This window comes from Conger conger, chromosome 6, assembly GCF_963514075.1.
Source record: "Conger conger chromosome 6, fConCon1.1, whole genome shotgun sequence".
NCBI classification, from domain to species: Eukaryota; Metazoa; Chordata; class Actinopteri; order Anguilliformes; family Congridae; genus Conger; species Conger conger.
Genome location: NC_083765.1, coordinates 44,578,202 through 44,597,182, shown reverse-complemented (window position 1 = coordinate 44,597,182; position 18,981 = coordinate 44,578,202). Strand labels below are relative to the sequence as shown.

The following is an 18,981-nucleotide window of genomic DNA, read 5'->3' as shown; positions in this document are numbered from 1 at the left end:
GTTTTATTTTAAGGGTGAATAACCGTGTAATGACCACCTCGTCATGGATTATGCCTTGCATATACGTGACATATACATCTTCTGTTCATCACACAGTTTACAACAGTATACATGAGAAATAACATTTTCTCTTTCACTGCCTCTGTCAGGTGATGTACCTGTCTCAGGTGATATAGCAGTTATGTACCTGTCTCAGATGATATAGCAGTGATGTACCTGTCTCAGGTCATATAGGAGTGATGTACCTGTCTCAGGTGATATAGCAGTGATGTACATGTCTGAGGTGGCATAGCAGTGATGTACCTGTCTCAGGTCATATAGGAGTGATGTACCTGTTTCAGGTGATATAGCAGTGATGTACCTGCCTCAGGTGATATAGCAGTGATGTACCTGCCTCAGGTTATATAGCAGTGATCCACCTGTCTCAGGTGATATAGCTGTGATGCACCGGTCTCAGGTAATATAGGAGTGATGTACCTGTCTCATGTGATATAGCAGTGATGTACCTGCCTCAGGTGATATAGCAGTGATATGCCTGTCTCAGGTCATAAAGGAGTGATGTACCTGTCTCAGGTGATATAGTGATATACAGTCAGGTCCATAAATATTGGGACATTGACGCAATTCTCATCTTTTTGGCTCTATACACCACCACAATGGATTTGAAATGAAACAAACAAGATGCGCTTCAACTGCAGACTTTCAGCTTTAATTTAAATCAGGTGAACGGTGTAGGAATTACAACAGTTTGTATATGTGCCTCCCACTTTTTAAGGGACCAGAAGTAATGGGACAAACTAACAATCATAAATCAAACTTTCACTTTTTAATACTTGGTTGCAAATCCTTTGCAGTCAATTACAGCCTGAAGTCTGGAACGCATAGACATCACCAGACGCTGGGTTTCATCCCTGGTGATGCTCTGCCAGGCCTCTACTGCAACTGTCTTCAGTTCCTGCTTGTTCTTGGGGCATTTTCCCTTCAGTTTTGTCTTCAGCAAGTGAAATGCATGTTCAATCGGATTCAGGTCAGGTCATTGACTTGGCCATTGCATAACATTCCACTTCTTTGCCTTAAAAAACTCTATGGTTGCTTTCGCAGTATGCTTCGGGTCATTGTCCATCTGCACTGTGAAGCGCCGTCCAATGAGTTCTGAAGCATTTGGCTGAATATGAGCAGATAATATTGCCCGAAACACTTCAGAATTCATCCTGCTGCTTTTGTCAGCAGTCACATCATCAATAAATACAAGGGAACCAGTTCCATTGGCAGCCATACATGCCCACGCCATGACACTACCACCACCATGCTTCACTGATGAGGTGGTATGTTTTGGATCATGAGCAGTTCCTTTCCTTCTCCATACTCTTCTCTTCCCATCATTCTGGTACAAGTTGATCTTTGTCTCATCTGTCCATAGGATGTTGTTCCAGAACTGTAAAGGCTTTTTTAGATGTTGTTTGGCAAACTCTAATCTGGTCTTCCTGTTTTTGAGGCTCACCAATGATTTACATCTTGTGGTGAACCCTCTGTATTCACTCTGGTGAAGTCTTCTCTTGATTGTTGACTTTGACACACATACACCTACCTCCTGGAGAGTGTTCTTGATCTGGCCAACTGTTGTGAAGGGTTTTTTCTTCACCAGGGAAATAATTCTTCTGTCATCCACCACAGTTGTTTTCCGTGGTCTTCCGGGTCTTTTGGTGTTGCTGAGCTCACCGGTGCGTTCTTTCTTTTTAAGAATGTTCCAAACAGTTGATTTGGCCACACCTAATGTTTCTGCTATCTCTCTGATGGGTTTGTTTAGATTTTTCAGCCTAATGATGGCTTGCTTCACTGATAGTGACATCTGGATCTCATATTGAGAGTTGGCAGCAACAGATTCCAAATGCAAATAGCACACTTGAAATGAACTCTAGACCTTTTATCTGCTCCTTGTAAATGAGATAATGAGGGAATAACACACACCTGGCCATGGAACAGCTGAGCAGCCAATTGTCCCATTACTTTTGGTCCCTTAAAAAGTGGGAGGCACATATAGAAACTGTTGTAATTCCTACACCGTTCACCTGATTTGGATGTATACCCTCAAATTAAAGCTGAAAGTCCGCAGTTAAAGCATATCTTGTTCGTTTCATTTCAAATCCATTGTGGTGGTGTATAGAGCCAAAAAGATGAGAATTGTGTCGATGTCCAATATTTATGGACCTGACTGTACCTGTCTCAGGTGATATAGCAGTGATGTACCTGTCTCAGGTGATATAGCAGTGTTATACCTGTCTCAGGTGATATAGTGATATACCTGTCTCAGGTCATAAAGGAGTGATGTACCTGTCTCAGGTGATATAGTGATATACCTGTCGCAGGTGATATAGCAGTGATGTACCTGTCTCAGGTGATATAGTGATATACCTGTCTCAGGTGATATAGCAGTGATGCACCTGTCTCAGGTGATATAGCAATGATGTACATGTCTCAGGTGGTATAGCAGTGATGTACCTGTCTCAGGTGATATAACATTACATTACATTATTGGCATTTGGCAGACGCTCTTATCCAGAGCGACGTACAACAAATTGCGTACCCATAACCAGGGATAAGTGCGCTGAAAGACCCTAGAGGGAAGTACAATTTCAACTGCTACGTGTACAACAAAGATAAGGACGAGGGCCAATTATTATTATTTTTTTTCTTTTTGGAACAAACAAACAAACAAACAGACCAAAAGTGACCAAAGTTAATTATCCAAACACTGCTTACCTAGCCAACTAAAAATACCGATACACAAAGCAAGTCACAGAGACAACAATTAAGGTTCACAGGGAGGTAGGGAGGGATGGAGAGAGGTGCTGCTTGAAGAGGTGTGTCTTCAGCTTGCGCTTGAAGGTGGGGAGAGATTCTACAGTACAGTGATGTACCTGTTTCAGGTGATATAGCAGTGATGCACCTGTCTCAGGTGATAGAGGAGTGATGTACCTGTCTTGTCCTCTCCCTCAGTGCCCGGTCCTCATAGTGTGGGTGGTTGGTCAGGGCTCTTCCAGTACACAGTTTGATCCCGGCTAGGAGCTGCATGCTTCCCGCAAACACCGCTTTTTTTGAGGTCTTGGAGCTTAAAAACGAAAAGAAAAAACAACAAATAAATAAAATAAACAGGTTTTCTTCCCTTAAGTATGTTGCCTTAAAGTGCAATTGAACTGCAATTCAACAGAAAATTATGTTTTTCAATGTTTATCATCTTTACTCTGCAATGAAGCACTAATAAGCAATAAAACATACTCCTTAGAATTTTTGTAGTTCTGCAATGGCCTCAATCTCTGTATACTGTATTCCGTATGTGCAATATTTACATCATAGTTTCACTAACTGCTTTGTTTTGGCTTCATTTACATACATTGCTTGGGTTAGATGTTAAAACAGTTATGGTTAGCAACGGTTGCTAGCATGGTTTTATTTTCGGGAATTTCTGTGTATCCATGCTGTAAAAAAAAAAAAAAAAAAAAGAATGCTCGGTTGGTAATTGCAGATCAATTTTATTGAGCTCTTTAGTGCAGGTAAAAGCTTGCTTCGGGTATGTCAATAAAATATGAACAGAGGGTGAAATGTTTCAACTTCCCTACTTCACAGCAAACAACTGATGTGGAAACAAAGGTGAAGTTATGTAGACCTCCAAATGGAAAAAAATTAAGACTAAATGTTAGTCTGCACATCCAGAATTTACATGGTTTCATCCCGGTTAACATGCATATGATATAAGTATCAGGCACTCAAATTAACTAGGTTTATGTTATGTCTTCCAGTGTGGGATTGCAGTGCTTTTATGTACTACAAATTACATATTCTTAGAAAATGAGATATTTTAATGTTTCAGATGAACTCATTTATCTTGTTAGTTAGCAGGCCAAAAATCATTATACTGTAGTTTGCTTGCAATAAAACGGCTATTCGCTGTACATAGCGATAATTAGATTCAGCTACAGTACATAATGATAGCTGAGCATAAAATACCCTTTTAGCCTCAAACAGCAAAACTTTGTTTGTCAAATGGTCTGTATAGATGGAAGTTATATATCCCTTTCCTATGTTTGTTTAAATGTTGTAACAGTGTTTTTTATAAGTTCTATACGAATAAAGTTATTATTATTATTCTGGGATGGACTGGCAACATTGTCAGGGTGTATTCCTGCCTCTTGTGCAGTGCATGCTGAGATATGCTAGATAGCTGTACATTTTTCACATGAACCGGGTTATTTATCAGTTTATTTAAAAACAGACGCACAACGCTGCACTGTGAATGTGGAGAGAAAAGTTCATTTGTAGCTTCATGTTTCTAATTTGAATAAACTGTGTACTTCCTTTGCTTCAACGGCACCATCTGGCAAAACACAGCTCATCACTGAATATGAGCTCAAATATGTATGGCCATGGTAGGTGTTCATGTAAAGATATATATATATATATATATATATATATATATACATATATGGTACAGTTGGCTATGGTACTGAGCTGGCTCTATAGCCATTAATGGAGCACTTGGCTGAGCTTATTGACCCTTCTGCATTCAGATACTATTATGATAACTGCCCTGCTGAAAACGAAGACCACCTGAGATACTAAACTGGTGTAAGCTGGATACATCTAGTAAGTCATATCTGGTCTGTGGCTGGTCAATGCTGGTCTCTAGCTTAACAACGCTGATCAAAGCTGGTTAAGCTGGTAGAGTAAGCTGGTGGACTAACTGACTGTGTAGGCTGGTCAGTTGGTGAACAGCTGGTTGAACAGATAAAAGTGCTGAAAACACAGCTTAAAGCAACCTGACCAGCTTAGGCTGGTTTAAAATTGAATTTTCAGCAGGTAGTGGAGTGAATCTACATAGCTTGACACCTTAACATCTACCCCCGGATCACAACTGCCCTTAGTTTGCCTTCTCTTTGGTTAGTGCCTTGCATGGCAGCCAATCGCCTTTGGTGTGTGAGTGTGTGTGAATGGGTGAATGAGAAGCATCAATTGTACAGCATGTTGGATAAAGGTGTTATGTAAATGCCTACCATTCTCTGGTTGAGTTTTGGCACACTCAGAAAGTCTCCCTGGACTAAGGGTGATACGGGCAGTGAACCAGCACTAATGTTCTATGCACTCTCTCGATTTCATTCGTTCATTGGGAGAATTTAGTTCAAATCTGCATAGACTTCACCCTCCAGTAACTCCAGACATGGCCTCCAAAATATGGCATTCAGAGTCAGATTTTGCAGAAAGAACAAAGGCGTTTACAACCCTGTACCTTCTGTCACTTTCTAGGTAGGTGTCACAAGGGATGGCTGTTTAAAAAAATCCAAAAAAGCCACGCCTGGCAAAATGAACAATTACCTGAACATACATGTGCTGCAAGCTTATATTGGCATCTTCAAAATATGGACTTCTTACATTAGTCATGATATGATCCATTATAATTAACAAGAGAGGGACACTTCATTTGCCTTGAAGTAGTCTTAATGGTAACCTAATTTGCCTAATTAATTTATTATATTCTTTATTACATGTAATTATTTGTTAATTTTCACTCCTTACATCCTTCCCTCACATCCTTTCCTCGCTCCTTAGCTCCACTGAACAAAGGAAGCAAGGAAAGGACACAAGGACGTAGAAATCAAGGAAGCATGTATAAGGCAAATAGAATCAAGTGTCAGTTTGAAGCCATATCCAACGAGAAGGGGTGGCTCCATAGGTTCTTCATATATAGGGGGGATTTCATTGAGGCTTTTAAATTCATTAAAGGGATTAACAAAGTAATTATAGGCGATTCTTCAGGGTGAGTTCGGTTAGCAGAACGAGAGGGCACAAATGGAAATTGGCAAAGGAGAAATTCGGTACAGATATTAGGAAGTATTTTTTCCACGCAGAGAGTGGTCACTGTGTGGAATAGCTTGCCATTACATGCAGTGGAGGCAGAAACACCGGGGGTTTTCAAGACCAGGCTTGATATGGTGTTAGATTCTATTTAGCTTTTAGGCAAACTAGGCAGTCGTTCGATGCAGTTGCACCCCGCCGGGAGGGACTCGGCGGGGAGGGTTGTGGAATATGAGCAGGGCCTCACGAACCGGGGTTCCAGATGACGTGGCTTGAAGAAGGCGTCTTGATCCCCTTACACCTGCCGGGGGGCAGGGTTGTAGCAGTGTTTCCTCAATATACACAGGCCATTGAAAGAAGTGGCCACCAAATTGGGAGAAAATGTGGGGGGAAAAAATCTAAAACAAATAAACAATTTTGAAAAAGATCTTCTGCATCAGTCCCATTACTCAGATCAACTGATATTATCACTCTGGTCCTCCTCAAAACCTCGGCTATAATTCCTTTCATCTCTCAGCAGGGCATCATTGGAGCGCTCTACAGTCCATTTTACAAACTCCCCGATCTCAACACAGCCGTATCCTCCTTCAAAACACTTTTACGCAACACTTTTACTGATCATTGCACATGCTTTCCCCAGCTCTATTCGCAAACTGCCCTTTTTCTGTGTCCTTTTAGTTTTGGTTTATCTCGGTAAATGTACCGTCATACACTTGGTTTTTTTAACCAATGTTTCTATGTTTTGTATGACTCATGCCAGGTCAGTGGCGTAAATGAGAATTTTGTCTCAATCACCTTTACCTGGTTAAATAACGGTGAAATAAACTTCACACTCTATCTCTCATTCTGGGCCGGGCTTGTTTGTTTGCTTGCCCTCTCTCCCGGTACATTCGCTTATTTGGGTTTTACATGAAAGTTATTCTTATATTATTCATCTTTATCTCTTTCACTCATCCCTACACAGGCAAACAATACAATTAAAAGGTTTTTTATCTACAGTATATCTTCAACTGCTGTGTGCTCAGAATTAGGAGTTTTCCAGGTATCTGGAATGCTGAGTCCAGATCACTGAGTTTCGGACATTAAATGTGTTTGCCATTACAACTGATGGCCTACAGACTACCACACCTCACGTTTTTTTTTTCTTTAATTGTCCTTATTGTTTTGTGTAGTTAAATAAATTAATATGTGCCCTGTAATTTCCACAGGTGGCTTATGAGCCAGGTTGTGACAACACAACGACACATTAATGAAACTGCACAAACAATTTCAGCATTTCCATATTTCATGTTCATCTAAGTGCAGGTTAGCACAGTCACACACATTGTGGGGAATAATTAAAACAAATGAGGCAATTGCAATAAATTCGTTTAGAGGTTCATTATCACTTGTCATTATCACAATGTATTTTGTACATTGTATCACAGTTGCTGTGAAATATATGTAAATAATTAGCTTTACTTGTTGACATTAATTATTCCAATAATTCCTACTGTTTGTTTGTAAATTGAAGAGCAATGGACTAAAAGTAATGATTGGTCCATTTCTAATGCGCTAACAGCCACTGTTATACATACAGTGTAGTGCCAGGCTACGTATAGTGAAGCCTATCCCAGGGGTTAGGCTGGGTACCCACTTGTGTATGCTGGTTTTGTTCCAGCCAATCTCTTTATCAATAAAGGTTCCTGAAACAATGGTTTAATGTTTTCTTGCTGTTTTCCGCACACAAGCGTGGCTTCCTGCCATACACAACATTACAGAAAATTAAAGTATTAGTTGATGTGACTCAATCAAAGTTGTGTGATGTGAATATAAGAAATGCATTCGTCATAGCATGCATTGCGTTTTCTGACATAATTTGGCCTCGTTAAAGAGTAATTGCACTCACTGTTTCAGCCTGGCTCTACCTTCTACACAATTTTGAATAAATGTGTTTTGGGGAGGGTAGAGTAGGTGTGTCCATCACATTTGAATAACATATTCTCTAACCAATCAGGTGCCGGCAGTGTTCCGTTTTCTATTGATCCGCAACAACTGGCTTTCTGAATTTGAAAATTAGGTGTTAAATTAAACTGACAAATTTGTGGGCAACAATTTTCCAGCCGGATATCTGATTGACATCTATATATGACATGGAGGTACCCTAAAAAGGCTATGCTGACGTCACGATTCGGGCGGGGCTAGAGTGCAATGCAGATAGAATTTTCAAAACAATATATGCTGCAGAACACGTTTTTCAACCAGTAGCTTAAGCTAAAATGATATTACATCACACATTATTTTGCTGTTGCTCGTATCCAAAGCGACATACAGTTAATTAGACTAAGTAGGTGACAATCTCGCCTGGAGCAATGTGGGGTTAAGAGCCTTGCTGCACAGCTGTGCAGATCTTCTCATGCTACACCAGGGATCGAACCACCAACCTTGCCGGTCCTAGTTATGTACCTTAACTACTAGGCTACAGGCTGCCCCATATTATTTCATAAATGTTGAAATAACGGCATGGATTAAAATGCACTCTAAAGTAGGCATACAAGCAAGTTTACAGCAAAAAACATTTTTGATCTAGGGTTTAATTACCCTTTAAGTTCCTTCAATAGATATTAAAATGTTCAGCCCCTGAACTATGTACCCATAAAGTCTTTCAGTTTATTAGCTTCGGAGCAAAGAGTACAAAACAGCGTACATATAAATAGAAAAACAGTGTCCTCTCATCTGTTACCTCTTACAGTAGTGGATATTACAAACATATTAATATCCTGAAGTACGTCACTGCCAGCGGTAGAAAAAGCAAAACAATATATAACATCAAATCTTCTCGTATGAGACATTGTACAGAAGAAATACGATCGCGAAGGTAAGAAATGTTAGGTTAAAGGGAACTAATATTTGCTCAGACATGACCAAGGAAACCCCTGTCAATTCAACGGCAACGATACCAATACCTTTTTCATGTTGCCATGACAATAACATACACATTTTTCCATATACTGACTTGTAATGTGCTCTATCTGAGTGAAGTGTAGGCCAGTCTACCAGAGTGAAATATACTCTATCAGAGTGAGATACTATGCATCAGACAGAAATGCACAGTAACATAGTGAAATGTACTCAACCAGAGTGAAATGTACTGTATCATAGTGAAACACGATGTATCATAGTGAAATACACTCCATCAGAGTGAAATGTAGGTGACTATCAGAGTGAAATGTACTGTATCATAGTGAAATATACTCCATCAGAGTGAAATGCAGGGGACTATCAGAGTGAAATGCACTCTGTCACAGTGATTTAACACTATGGACTTTGCTGTGAAGTGATGGTACAGTTGAAAATGAAAACCTTGGGGAGAGTAGGCTGTGCTGTAGGGATGATGTGTGGCTGAGGAGGGTTCCAGATCATATTTTTTATTTCTCGTAATTTACCGTCTCCAGCACCGCAAGACGTTGGAGCCCCCAAAAAAACGAGATAACATTGAAGCGATACTTGAAAGGGACGTTACGGCAAGAAATACTCCACTTTCATTCCAATTTGCAACCTCTGACGCTGCCGATGTCTCTCCTTCGAACAGCAATTACCGCAGCCTTGTCAAGGCTCTCGAGCGGAACCCAGGCTAACGCTAACGCCCGCTTTCCCCAGACAATAAAGAGCGCGCCCAATTATCGCCCCTACCGCGGCAGCTAGCCGGGATACAGAGCGGCCGATCATCTGTGTGCTCATGTGCATTCACGCGGTCTCAGCGAGCTGACCGCGCAGAACTGTGACCGCAGGTTTCACCGCAGGTCAGCGCAATCCGGCCTCATCAGAACCGGGCCGGGGCGGGGGCAGGTTTTCGCTTTAGCGAAGCACTGCAACGCCTCATCCAGCTAATTAACAAATCACAGTCTTCAGTCAAGACCTTGATACTGCACTGTAAACAGAATCGGGTGTCTGTGTGCTGGGCTAAAAGAAACACCTGCACCCCCACTGGCCATTTTTGGATAAGGTTGCGCACCCCTGCTGTAGGTAACACGACTAGTTTCGTTCCTGTGCTTCGTCAAGGTTTTGTGTGTATTTAACACCCAGGCAAGCTCAATATTTCTGGCCCAAAACTTGCTAAGATGTGTCTTTAGATCCCATTATGTACAACCCACACATGTCAGTATTGGGAATTTCTTGCATATATTAGTTAAAATTTAACCTTTCAAATGAACTTTTGCTGAGGAACGAATGGATGAAGCGCGGGATATTTTAACACATATCTCTGAAATTACATATTTATGGTGATAATGCTCATATCCCTCTTCATCCACCGCCAAGTTTAATATTTCTTAAAAATGTTTCTTTTTTTAAATTCCCAGCAGAAGACCTAATAAATTGGATGCATAAAACTAAACACACTGGAAACGGGCACAAGGATTTCATCTTCCTGCCAAGGATGAGGCGGGGGGGGGGGGGGGGGGGATATTGAATGAGTGAATAAATATATAAATAAAGAGCAGAAAGGCCTGAGCGGGGCGTGTTTCCAGGCTCAGGGGGGGGGACAGGGAAGGACGAGCTGGCTGTGGCAGCCGCAGTCCGCTCGCTCTCTCCCTTCATTACACGCAGCGTTAAGATTGGCTGGCCGGGGTCACCGCGGTTACGCTCTGATCCTCGGCCACCTTAATTGAGTGGTACGCAATCTCTCGCTGAGCCGCAGTCGGTTTAATTAATCTGGCAGGGGAGGAATGATCCGGGGCCAGGACAGCCCACACTGCATGCTGACCAGGACACTAACACACCCCCGTCCAGGGGAGGGATACACTGGAGCCAGGACAGCCCACACTGCATGCTGACCAGGACACTAACACACCCCCGTCCAGGGGAGGGATGACCGGGGCCAGGACTGCCCACACTGCATGCTGACCAGGACACTAACACACCCCCGTCCAGGGGAGGGATACACTGAAGGCAAGGTGGCACACCCCCCCCCGGCGTACTGATACTCTGGGTGAGGTGGCATGCGAGATTACGTTCGGATACGTAGAGCAAACAAATGCTTTACGGCATGACCTTGGCTCTGCACGCAGTTATCGCTACAAAACGGAGGAGACTCGCACTGAACGGAGGAGAGACTCGCTGAACGGAGGAGAGACTCACTGAACGGAGGAGAGACTCATTGAACGGAGGAGAGACTCACTGAACGGAGGAGAGACTCATTGAACGGAGGAGGAGACTCACTGACATTTAATGCAGGGCAGAGCGAGGGAAGACTGCTGAATCTCACACTCAGAGCTCAGAACCTGCAGCCGACCGCCACCCAGGGATACGATACCCATTAAATGCCGAGCGAACGACAGTAACTTAACCACTATACAGCAACAGTTAAAATAAATATCTGAAATACACTTCACACAGCTATAAATGCAGACAACACATATACTATCAAAGAAGATATGACAAATATGACTTTACAATACCAGCTATTGCTGCAAAATACTTGCGGGGTATAGATTTTGTATGCATTTCATATTGTATGTAAAGCTGTATGCCAATGTCTATCAAAGAGATAATGTTAGTGATTCTAAATTCCTGTTTATATGTATCTGTATATATATCAGTGTATCCACTGCAACGAGTCCTGCATCACCAATAATCTAGTGATAATCTGATTGTTCTTATATAGCACAAATCAACAAGATGATCTCTAAGGGCTGGTTATTAGAACCAAAAAAGAAAAGATAAATAAAAAAACGAATAAACCCTGCTGAAAAAAAACAGCTCAAACAAGGTTTTGAAACAGCTGGTAGCTGGTAATATATAGATAATATAAAAAATATACAGACCCTTCAAAATGATATTTTACTATCGAACAGGACATCTACTAAAACGTACTTGCCAGAGCCAAAAAAGTGCAATGAGTGATTTCAAGGTACAAAAACATTACAGTATCCCAGAAACTCTTCACCATGATGCATTAATCAATCACGTAAGCACCGTCTAGGTTAAACTCTCACAACCACGGTCACAATTCTCCTGGCACTCTCATTGGTTGATCCGTTAGGCTCCCGTCTCCTTGTGCTCTAATTGGCTGAGCGATTGGACTCCACGACCGTTAGCAGCTTCCCAATCCAACCACGAATCAGTGATGCTTGACAGAGAGATGAGTTTGACCTCTGACCTTGTGCTAGGCACACTGAAGTCTTCCAGACAAAACAGTGATACACGCTGAATATTTATGCTGGAGGGCCTGTAAGGAGCTAATATCCAATTAAGTTTAGGATTTGTGCGATGTGTTATGCAAATGTCACTGCATGCTGGCCTGTACCCCCGGTGACATTATAAAATTGATTAACGCTGGCCAATTAATATTCAAGGGTTGTGGCCTCACACAAATGCTAGAAAGACCATGATGTGCATCTGCCAGTATCACTTTGTGTGTGTGCAGGTGTGTGTTGTGTGTGTGTATGTGTGTGTGTGTGTGTGTGTAAGAGCAGGTGTGTGTGTGTTGAGTGTGTGTGTGTGTCTGCAGGTGTTGTGTGTGTGTGTGTCTGTGTGTGTGTGTAGGTGTGTGTGCAGGTGTGTGTATGCGTCCATGTGAGCAGGTGTGTGTGTGCGTGTGCGCGCAGGTGTTTGTGTGTTCAGGTGTGTGTGTTGTGTGTGTGTGTACAGGTGTGTTGTGTGTGTGTGTGTGTTTACAGGGGTGGTGTAAGTGTGTGAGCAGGTGTGTGTGTGTTGTGTGTGTGCAGGTGAGTTGTATGTGTATGTGAGCAGGTGTGTGTGTTGTGTGTGTATGTGTGGGCAGGTGTGTGTGTGTTGTGTGTGTGTGTGTGTACAGGTGTGTGTGTTGTTATGTATTATGAGCATTTACAGAAGAGGCCCTGCAAAAGCACAAACACACAACCCAATACAGGCCACACTGCAAACCTTATCAGTTACTGTTTTCCTTTATATCTTTGACCTCATAACATATCACCGCAGAATTCATTTCCAGAATGAATTTCCTTTAAAATGCATTTTAAACACAGGCAGCCCCACGAGGGAAAACCCTCATCAGCTTTCATTCATTATTACTCCAGGTGGGTCTGGTGATGTAGCACCAAAGCCCTACCCCAGAGGAGACACACAGTGTGTGGTTTACCTCCACAGAGCCAACCCCTGCACCCCCAGCGTGTGTCCTGTCCCAAATACAGAGAGCCCACAAAACCCTTTACCCCACACCCTGGACCTGTACACTGCTCCGACACAGTACAATCTGCTCCAAACGGATGTGAAGTCAATCCAACTGTGGATCTCCCTGGTCCCCTGACACAGAATAAATTAAGTAAGGATTAGTGCCAGGGAAAATTACAGTGACTAATTTTGATAGAAGGATTCATCTTAGGAGCAAGTATACCTATGTTGGATCAGTGGAGTCATTTATACAGATGATTCAGAACATTTTGGTTTAGAATTAGGGGCACGTAAACTGATTTTGATCAGTATGTAGACTGGGCCAGTGACAAGGGAGCTGATCCTAGATCATCATACTCCTTAAACACAGAATGAGTCAGGCTACAATTAGGCACGAGTAATGCGATCCCAGATCAGCACAAGCTTTTAAAAGGGATGGGCAGCTCCGGTCCTAGAGGGCTGGTGTGAGTGCAGGGTTTTGTTTCCTTCATTTACCCTGTTAAATAAGTTAACTTTATATGTATTAACCAACACTGGTTCACCTGTAAGTTTGATCATTTAAAACATGTCGGGACAGAAGAACAGTCTTTGGCTGTCATGCATGCCTGTCAAATTGGATTGTCAGATGGTCAATCAATCGATCGATCAATCAAACTTTATTTATAAAGCACATTTCCTACAGCGGGTGCCAGTCAACGTTCTGTACAATGCGTAATGGCGTAAATGTTGGGGCTAATGAAGTAATTAAGGGCAGAAGTTGGCATGAACACCAACAACATTGTCCACCAGTTTTAAAAACAAACATTGGACCGCTCATCACCTGACCCGGTGGCTTCGACCGATCATCCCAGTACGAGACACAGGAACGGGGAACGGCGTCAGGGCACGCTGCCCCCCTGTGGTGACACACGCCATTACATCCATCTGAGCCGCTCTCTCCGAGCATCATGGGAGGTTCCCGCGTGACCGTTCGGCCACGAGAGAGAGAGAGCCAGCCACAAGCCACACAGCTCAGCAGCGTCCAGGCTGGAATTTCAGACGCGACTGCGGTCATCGACCGAGCAGCGCTCAGCCCGGTCAGTGCCACCGCGCGATCGTTCGCCGTACCGCAGCGTCCTAACCGCTAAGCGTCCTGAAAAGACATGTCCCCATTTGCCTGAAGTCAGACCAGCCAGGCTTTCAGCCGCCGATGAGCGGGAGAGGAGAGGAGGCCCTGGAGAAGCATCGATGCGCACGACGACGTCTCAGAAACAAAGCGTCTGCGTGCCAGGCGACTCTAAATCACTGCCCCGCACGTCCTGCTCCCCGCTCAACTCCCCGCTACAAACAAAAGGCTCATTCACATTCAGCGCTGAGAAACAGGTCCGCTCACTCCAGAGCCCCTGGAACGGGCTCCTGGCGCCGAGGCAATATTAATCGCCCAACAAAAGGACGGGTACTAATGCGTGCAGGTAATGCTAAAAGCCCTGATAAGTCCTGCGTCTCTGTCAGACTTCTGACTAAGACACAGGGCGTACTGGTAATGGAAAAATTCAGATGGAGTCAACACTCACTCAGACATAAATCTCACTGCGCGATTACTCCCAAACGCGGCCCGTATTAGGCTAATACGGTAAATAAGACACCGGTGATTATTTCTGAGGCTTCGGTAATCCCTCAAGCCCTGGCCCCTCTCCCAAATTGGATTTCCCCGCTGCGGAGCTCTGTCCTCGCGCAGTGTTTCTGGTCTTCTGGCAGCCGGGCGCACGGAGGCGCGGAGCGAATGGGGTAATGTACACCGTCTTTAATCACACGGAACCAGCGGTGCTGCGGCATTGTTCTACAGGAGCCTCTCCCGGAGCCAGCAGCTGGGGCGAGTCCAGATCCCCGGAGCGTCAGACACGCTCCACATCCGGGCCGGCGTTCCCACGCGCTGTACGGAAAACCGCCGGACGACGACGGAATTAAGCGCACTGTTCCTGCCGGAATTAACCACGCAATTCCTGCCGCACAATTCCTGGCGGAATTAACCGCACAATTCTGTCGCTAAACGTTCAAATCGGGGAGCGGATCGAATGCGTTCCACATGTACCGCCCCCTTATCCACCCTACCTTATCCACGTCATCAGCTCCACCGTGTCCGGGTCGTAGAATTCCCGAAGTTCGGAAACTTCCTCCATGAGTTTGGGCCAGAACTTCGGATGCAGCGTAAGGGAAAAAAAGATGAAGGAGAGACTTGCATGAACGAGCAGAACAAGGTTCCGGGCCTGAGAAAGCCACGCACAATGGCGCCATTGCACCATGACTAACTAATCAAAGCGACAGGACTGCGTCCACACTGAATGAGCAGGCCTGTTTCTCACATGTACGTGATTAACAGACAGGAAACCCGACGCTGAGAGACGGAAATCTGACAACTCCGGTGTTAATTTATGGAAATTAAACAAATGACACATTAAACAGCTGTGCATGACCAGCTAAGATGCAAACGGATGCCTCACCTTGTAATAAAGAAAAGCCAGAATAACGATCGGGATGGTGTATCTGATCAGCTTCAGCTGCGAAAATAAAAGAATTAAGATAAGAGTACGCAAAATGAAAAGCATACAATTTAAAATGGTCATCCTTTCATTTCAAAGTGTCTTTTCACTACTTGGAGTAACTGTCCCAACATCGCCATCTGGTGGCAACATTCAGCTACATTTTCAATGTGACGCCTCAATGCAGTGCACTCCGAAATGAAATGCAGTCCACCTTTCCACATTACCCGAGGCTTATCGCTGCGGATCAGAAATCATCATTAAAGCTGGCGACATCACAGACATTAGTGCAGACGCTAAAGACGGAGAATGATCCAACACTCTTGCCGTACCTTTGTCTGAGAGGGGCAGTGTATCACCTTCAGGTAGAGAGCCCATAGCTCCTTCCCACATATGCCATAGGCAGCAAAGGCACACATGTGTCCTGTCCACAGATACTTCATTCTACAGAGAGAGCGGAAGGAGAAGGGTTGTTACTGCTTTTTCAGCACTTTCCATTGTGTTTGGGGGGAGGGGGGGGTGGTTATTGTTGTAATTATAATATGTTGTTCTTGTCAAGGCTAAGAGGGGGGGGGGGGGGGTGAGAGAGATAGAAATAGGGGGGAGAGAGAGAGGGGGAGGGGAGAGAGAATGAGGGAGACAGAGTGCGAGAGCGGGGGGAGAGAAGGGGAGAGTGAGAGAGAGGGAGAGAGGGGGGAGATGGACAGGAGAGAGAGAGAAAGCGAGGGGGAGAGAGAGGGGAGAGATGGACAGGAGAGAGAAAGAGAGGGGGAGAGAGAAGGGAGAGATGGACAGGAGAGAGAGAGAGAGAGAGGGGGAGAGAGGGGAGAGATGGACAGGAGAGAGAGAGAAAGAGAGGGGGAGAGAGAGGGGAGAGATGGACAGGAGAGAGAAAGAGAGGGGGAGAGAGAAGGAGAGAAGGGGAGAGAGAGAGGGGAGAGATGGACAGGAGAGAGGGAGGGGGGAATGTGACAGAGAATGTGAGAAAAAGGGAGAGGGGGGAGAGTGTGAGAGAGGGAGAGAAAGCAGGAGAGACAGAAAGAGAAAAGGGAGAGTGAGACAGAGTAAGATAATCAGGGAGAATCAGGACAGTGATATTTTGTGAGGACTGTCGATCACATACTCTAAATGTCAGCCACACTGTAAATGAGGACCTGAACTTACCTCATGGTGCTGATGGCAAGCAGACCAAAACACACGGTGTGTAGCAGGTTATAGGCCACGTCTGGCCGGATGACCAGCATCTGTTCCTCTTTCTGTAAACCAGCACCGCTGGAACTGCTCAAACCAAGACAGAATTCACTATAATGTCGGAGAATGTGAATAATAATCGCACACAGACAGATACGTATGCACTATACATTTAACAGTGTGCTGTATTATACCAGGAAGAAAATGTGTGGCCAGATTATTGTGATTTGGAGTTATTTTCAGAGCGGGTGGACTGCTTTAGTAACCGGGACTGCAGTGAACAGCGTCTATGGAAGCAGGAGGCCCAGAGGAGAGATAACATTTGGTGGCTGGGAAGTAATTTTAGAGCAAAAACAGCTTCACTGCGAGAGGGAAGATGGTGTGTAATAAGAATATAACAGCACCTGTAGAGACAGAGTCTAAGAGCAACAGTGTGGAGCAGCAGTGTGGAGCAGTGCTCAGACCCGCAGTGTGGAGCGGGTGGTAAGAGGGTAGAGTTTGGGGGTCCTCCGGGGCAGTGTGAGGGTAGAGTTTGGGGGTCCTCCGGGGCAGTGTGAGGGTAGAGTTTGGGGTCCTCCGGGGCAGTGTGAGGGTAGAGTTTGGGGGTCCTCCGGGGCAGTGTGAGGGTAGAGTTTGGGGGTCCTCTGGGGCAGTGTGAGGGTAGAGTTTGGGGGTCCTCTGGGGCAGTGTGAGGGTAGAGTTTGGGGGTCCTCTGGGGCAGTGTGAGGGTAGAGTTTGGGGGTCCTCCGGGGCAGTGTGAGGGTAGAGTTTGGGGATCTCCGGGGCAGTACGAGGGTAGAGTTTGGGGGTCCTCCGGGGCGTACCTCAGGTTGCGTAGCCCTACCAGCAGCAGCATGAGCAGGAGCACGCTCAGAGTGCAGAGGTAGGGGTACACCATCAGCGTCCCCGCCAGCCGCTCAAACGTGTCGAGAGGCAGCAGCCCGAACGCCTCCTCACAGAGGTACAGGTTCGCATCGAAGTCCCTGCGGGGGATAATGAAGCAGTGGCCAACGATGAACACCCTCTTATATGTAGGACACTAATCAACAGGGTACCAGTGGCCAATGAGAAACACTCTCTTATATGTAGGACACTAATCAACAGGGTACCAGTGGCCAATGAGAAACACTGTTAGACGCTGCACACCCACCTGGTGGAGCCCAAGCCGAACTTGGCCTTGATGAACTTGAAGATGTGCTCGTCAGATCTCAGCTGCAGCACGCTCTGTAAAAGGAACGGATCGTGATGGACAACACGGGCGGGTTCACAGGTTTCAGGGTCAGGCGCTCCGCAGCGCAGGAGGCGAGGAGGGAGGGGTGGGGGGAGGCCTGGGGGGCAGCGGGGGTCTTACCTTGGCTAAATAGTTAACGGCGAACGTCAGACTCAGGACGAGCAGCGAGTGGAGCAGCAGTTTGGCGAGTCGTGGCAGGAGCCCTCCAGCCTTCAGGTCCCTCTGTCAGAAACAGTCCGAGTCACCACGGGGCTGGGCTCAGCAGCACCCCCCCGTGAACCCACGAAAAGCTCACGACCTCCCATTCAACAGCCAAACAACCAGTTCTCTATGGGGTGGGGTATGGGGGTTACCACCCCCCAGTATCACAAAACAAGTCAAATTATCCCCCCAAATAATACAGCAGTATGACCAGACAAATAACCTCATAATACAGATGGGAATTTCATGTTGTGATTGGGGAATACCGATCATTAGTCTCAAGTATTTTCCACCATGAATGATCATTTCACAGCTGCTTTTTTAACATTCCTTCAGTGGGGGGATGCCCCCCGGACCACCCTAGAGGGTTGCAGTTCTCTAGGTCGATGCATTTCGACCCCGCTGGCCTAATATTCAAACTAAAGTTTGAATTATCGTTTGTCCTCTGCTGTGACTCAGCTAAGCACAAGGGAGTGTTTTCTTGCTTAACAAACAGTTTGGCGAGTTCAGCGAGTGCCGAGACGGGCACTGAGAGAACTGCGATTGGGAACGAAACATAAGAGCAAACACCTGCATGTGTGAGCAAGAGAAAGGTAAGGATTACTGCTGATTGAATCCGGGCCCGCGTCTCTCCTGCTTATTTGCTTATCCAGGGAGATTTAGAGCACTGGCTCACACTTTACGCACTTTATCTGTGGACACAGCTGCGTGTTTACAGAAGAAGTTGAGTTCAGGAGAAGTGCCTGTTCTGAAAAGTGTGACAGAACGTTCACCAAAACGCCGTACGTTCATAACATATCTCTTTCACTGCTGAGTGACAAACAGACTCCATCTGTCTATGTGACCGAGGCGTGGCTCTGA

At 45.1% G+C, this 18,981-nt stretch overlaps 1 protein-coding gene across 1 annotated transcript in view; it reads right to left on the bottom strand.

Annotated features, from left to right (window-relative positions):
* dpy19l3 (dpy-19 like C-mannosyltransferase 3) overlaps window positions 1-18,981 on the bottom strand; it is a 43,224-nt gene that overhangs the window by 8,902 nt on the left and 15,341 nt on the right. Inside the window, exons 10-17 of the mRNA XM_061245611.1 lie at window positions 18,040-18,141; window positions 17,839-17,912; window positions 17,513-17,671; window positions 16,662-16,775; window positions 15,830-15,941; window positions 15,459-15,515; window positions 15,070-15,152; window positions 2,977-3,109 (exon numbers count right to left, since the gene is read on the bottom strand). Coding sequence (XP_061101595.1) covers window positions 2,977-3,109; window positions 15,070-15,152; window positions 15,459-15,515; window positions 15,830-15,941; window positions 16,662-16,775; window positions 17,513-17,671; window positions 17,839-17,912; window positions 18,040-18,141 — 834 coding nt within the window. The remainder of the gene's footprint in view (window positions 1-2,976; window positions 3,110-15,069; window positions 15,153-15,458; window positions 15,516-15,829; window positions 15,942-16,661; window positions 16,776-17,512; window positions 17,672-17,838; window positions 17,913-18,039; window positions 18,142-18,981) is intronic.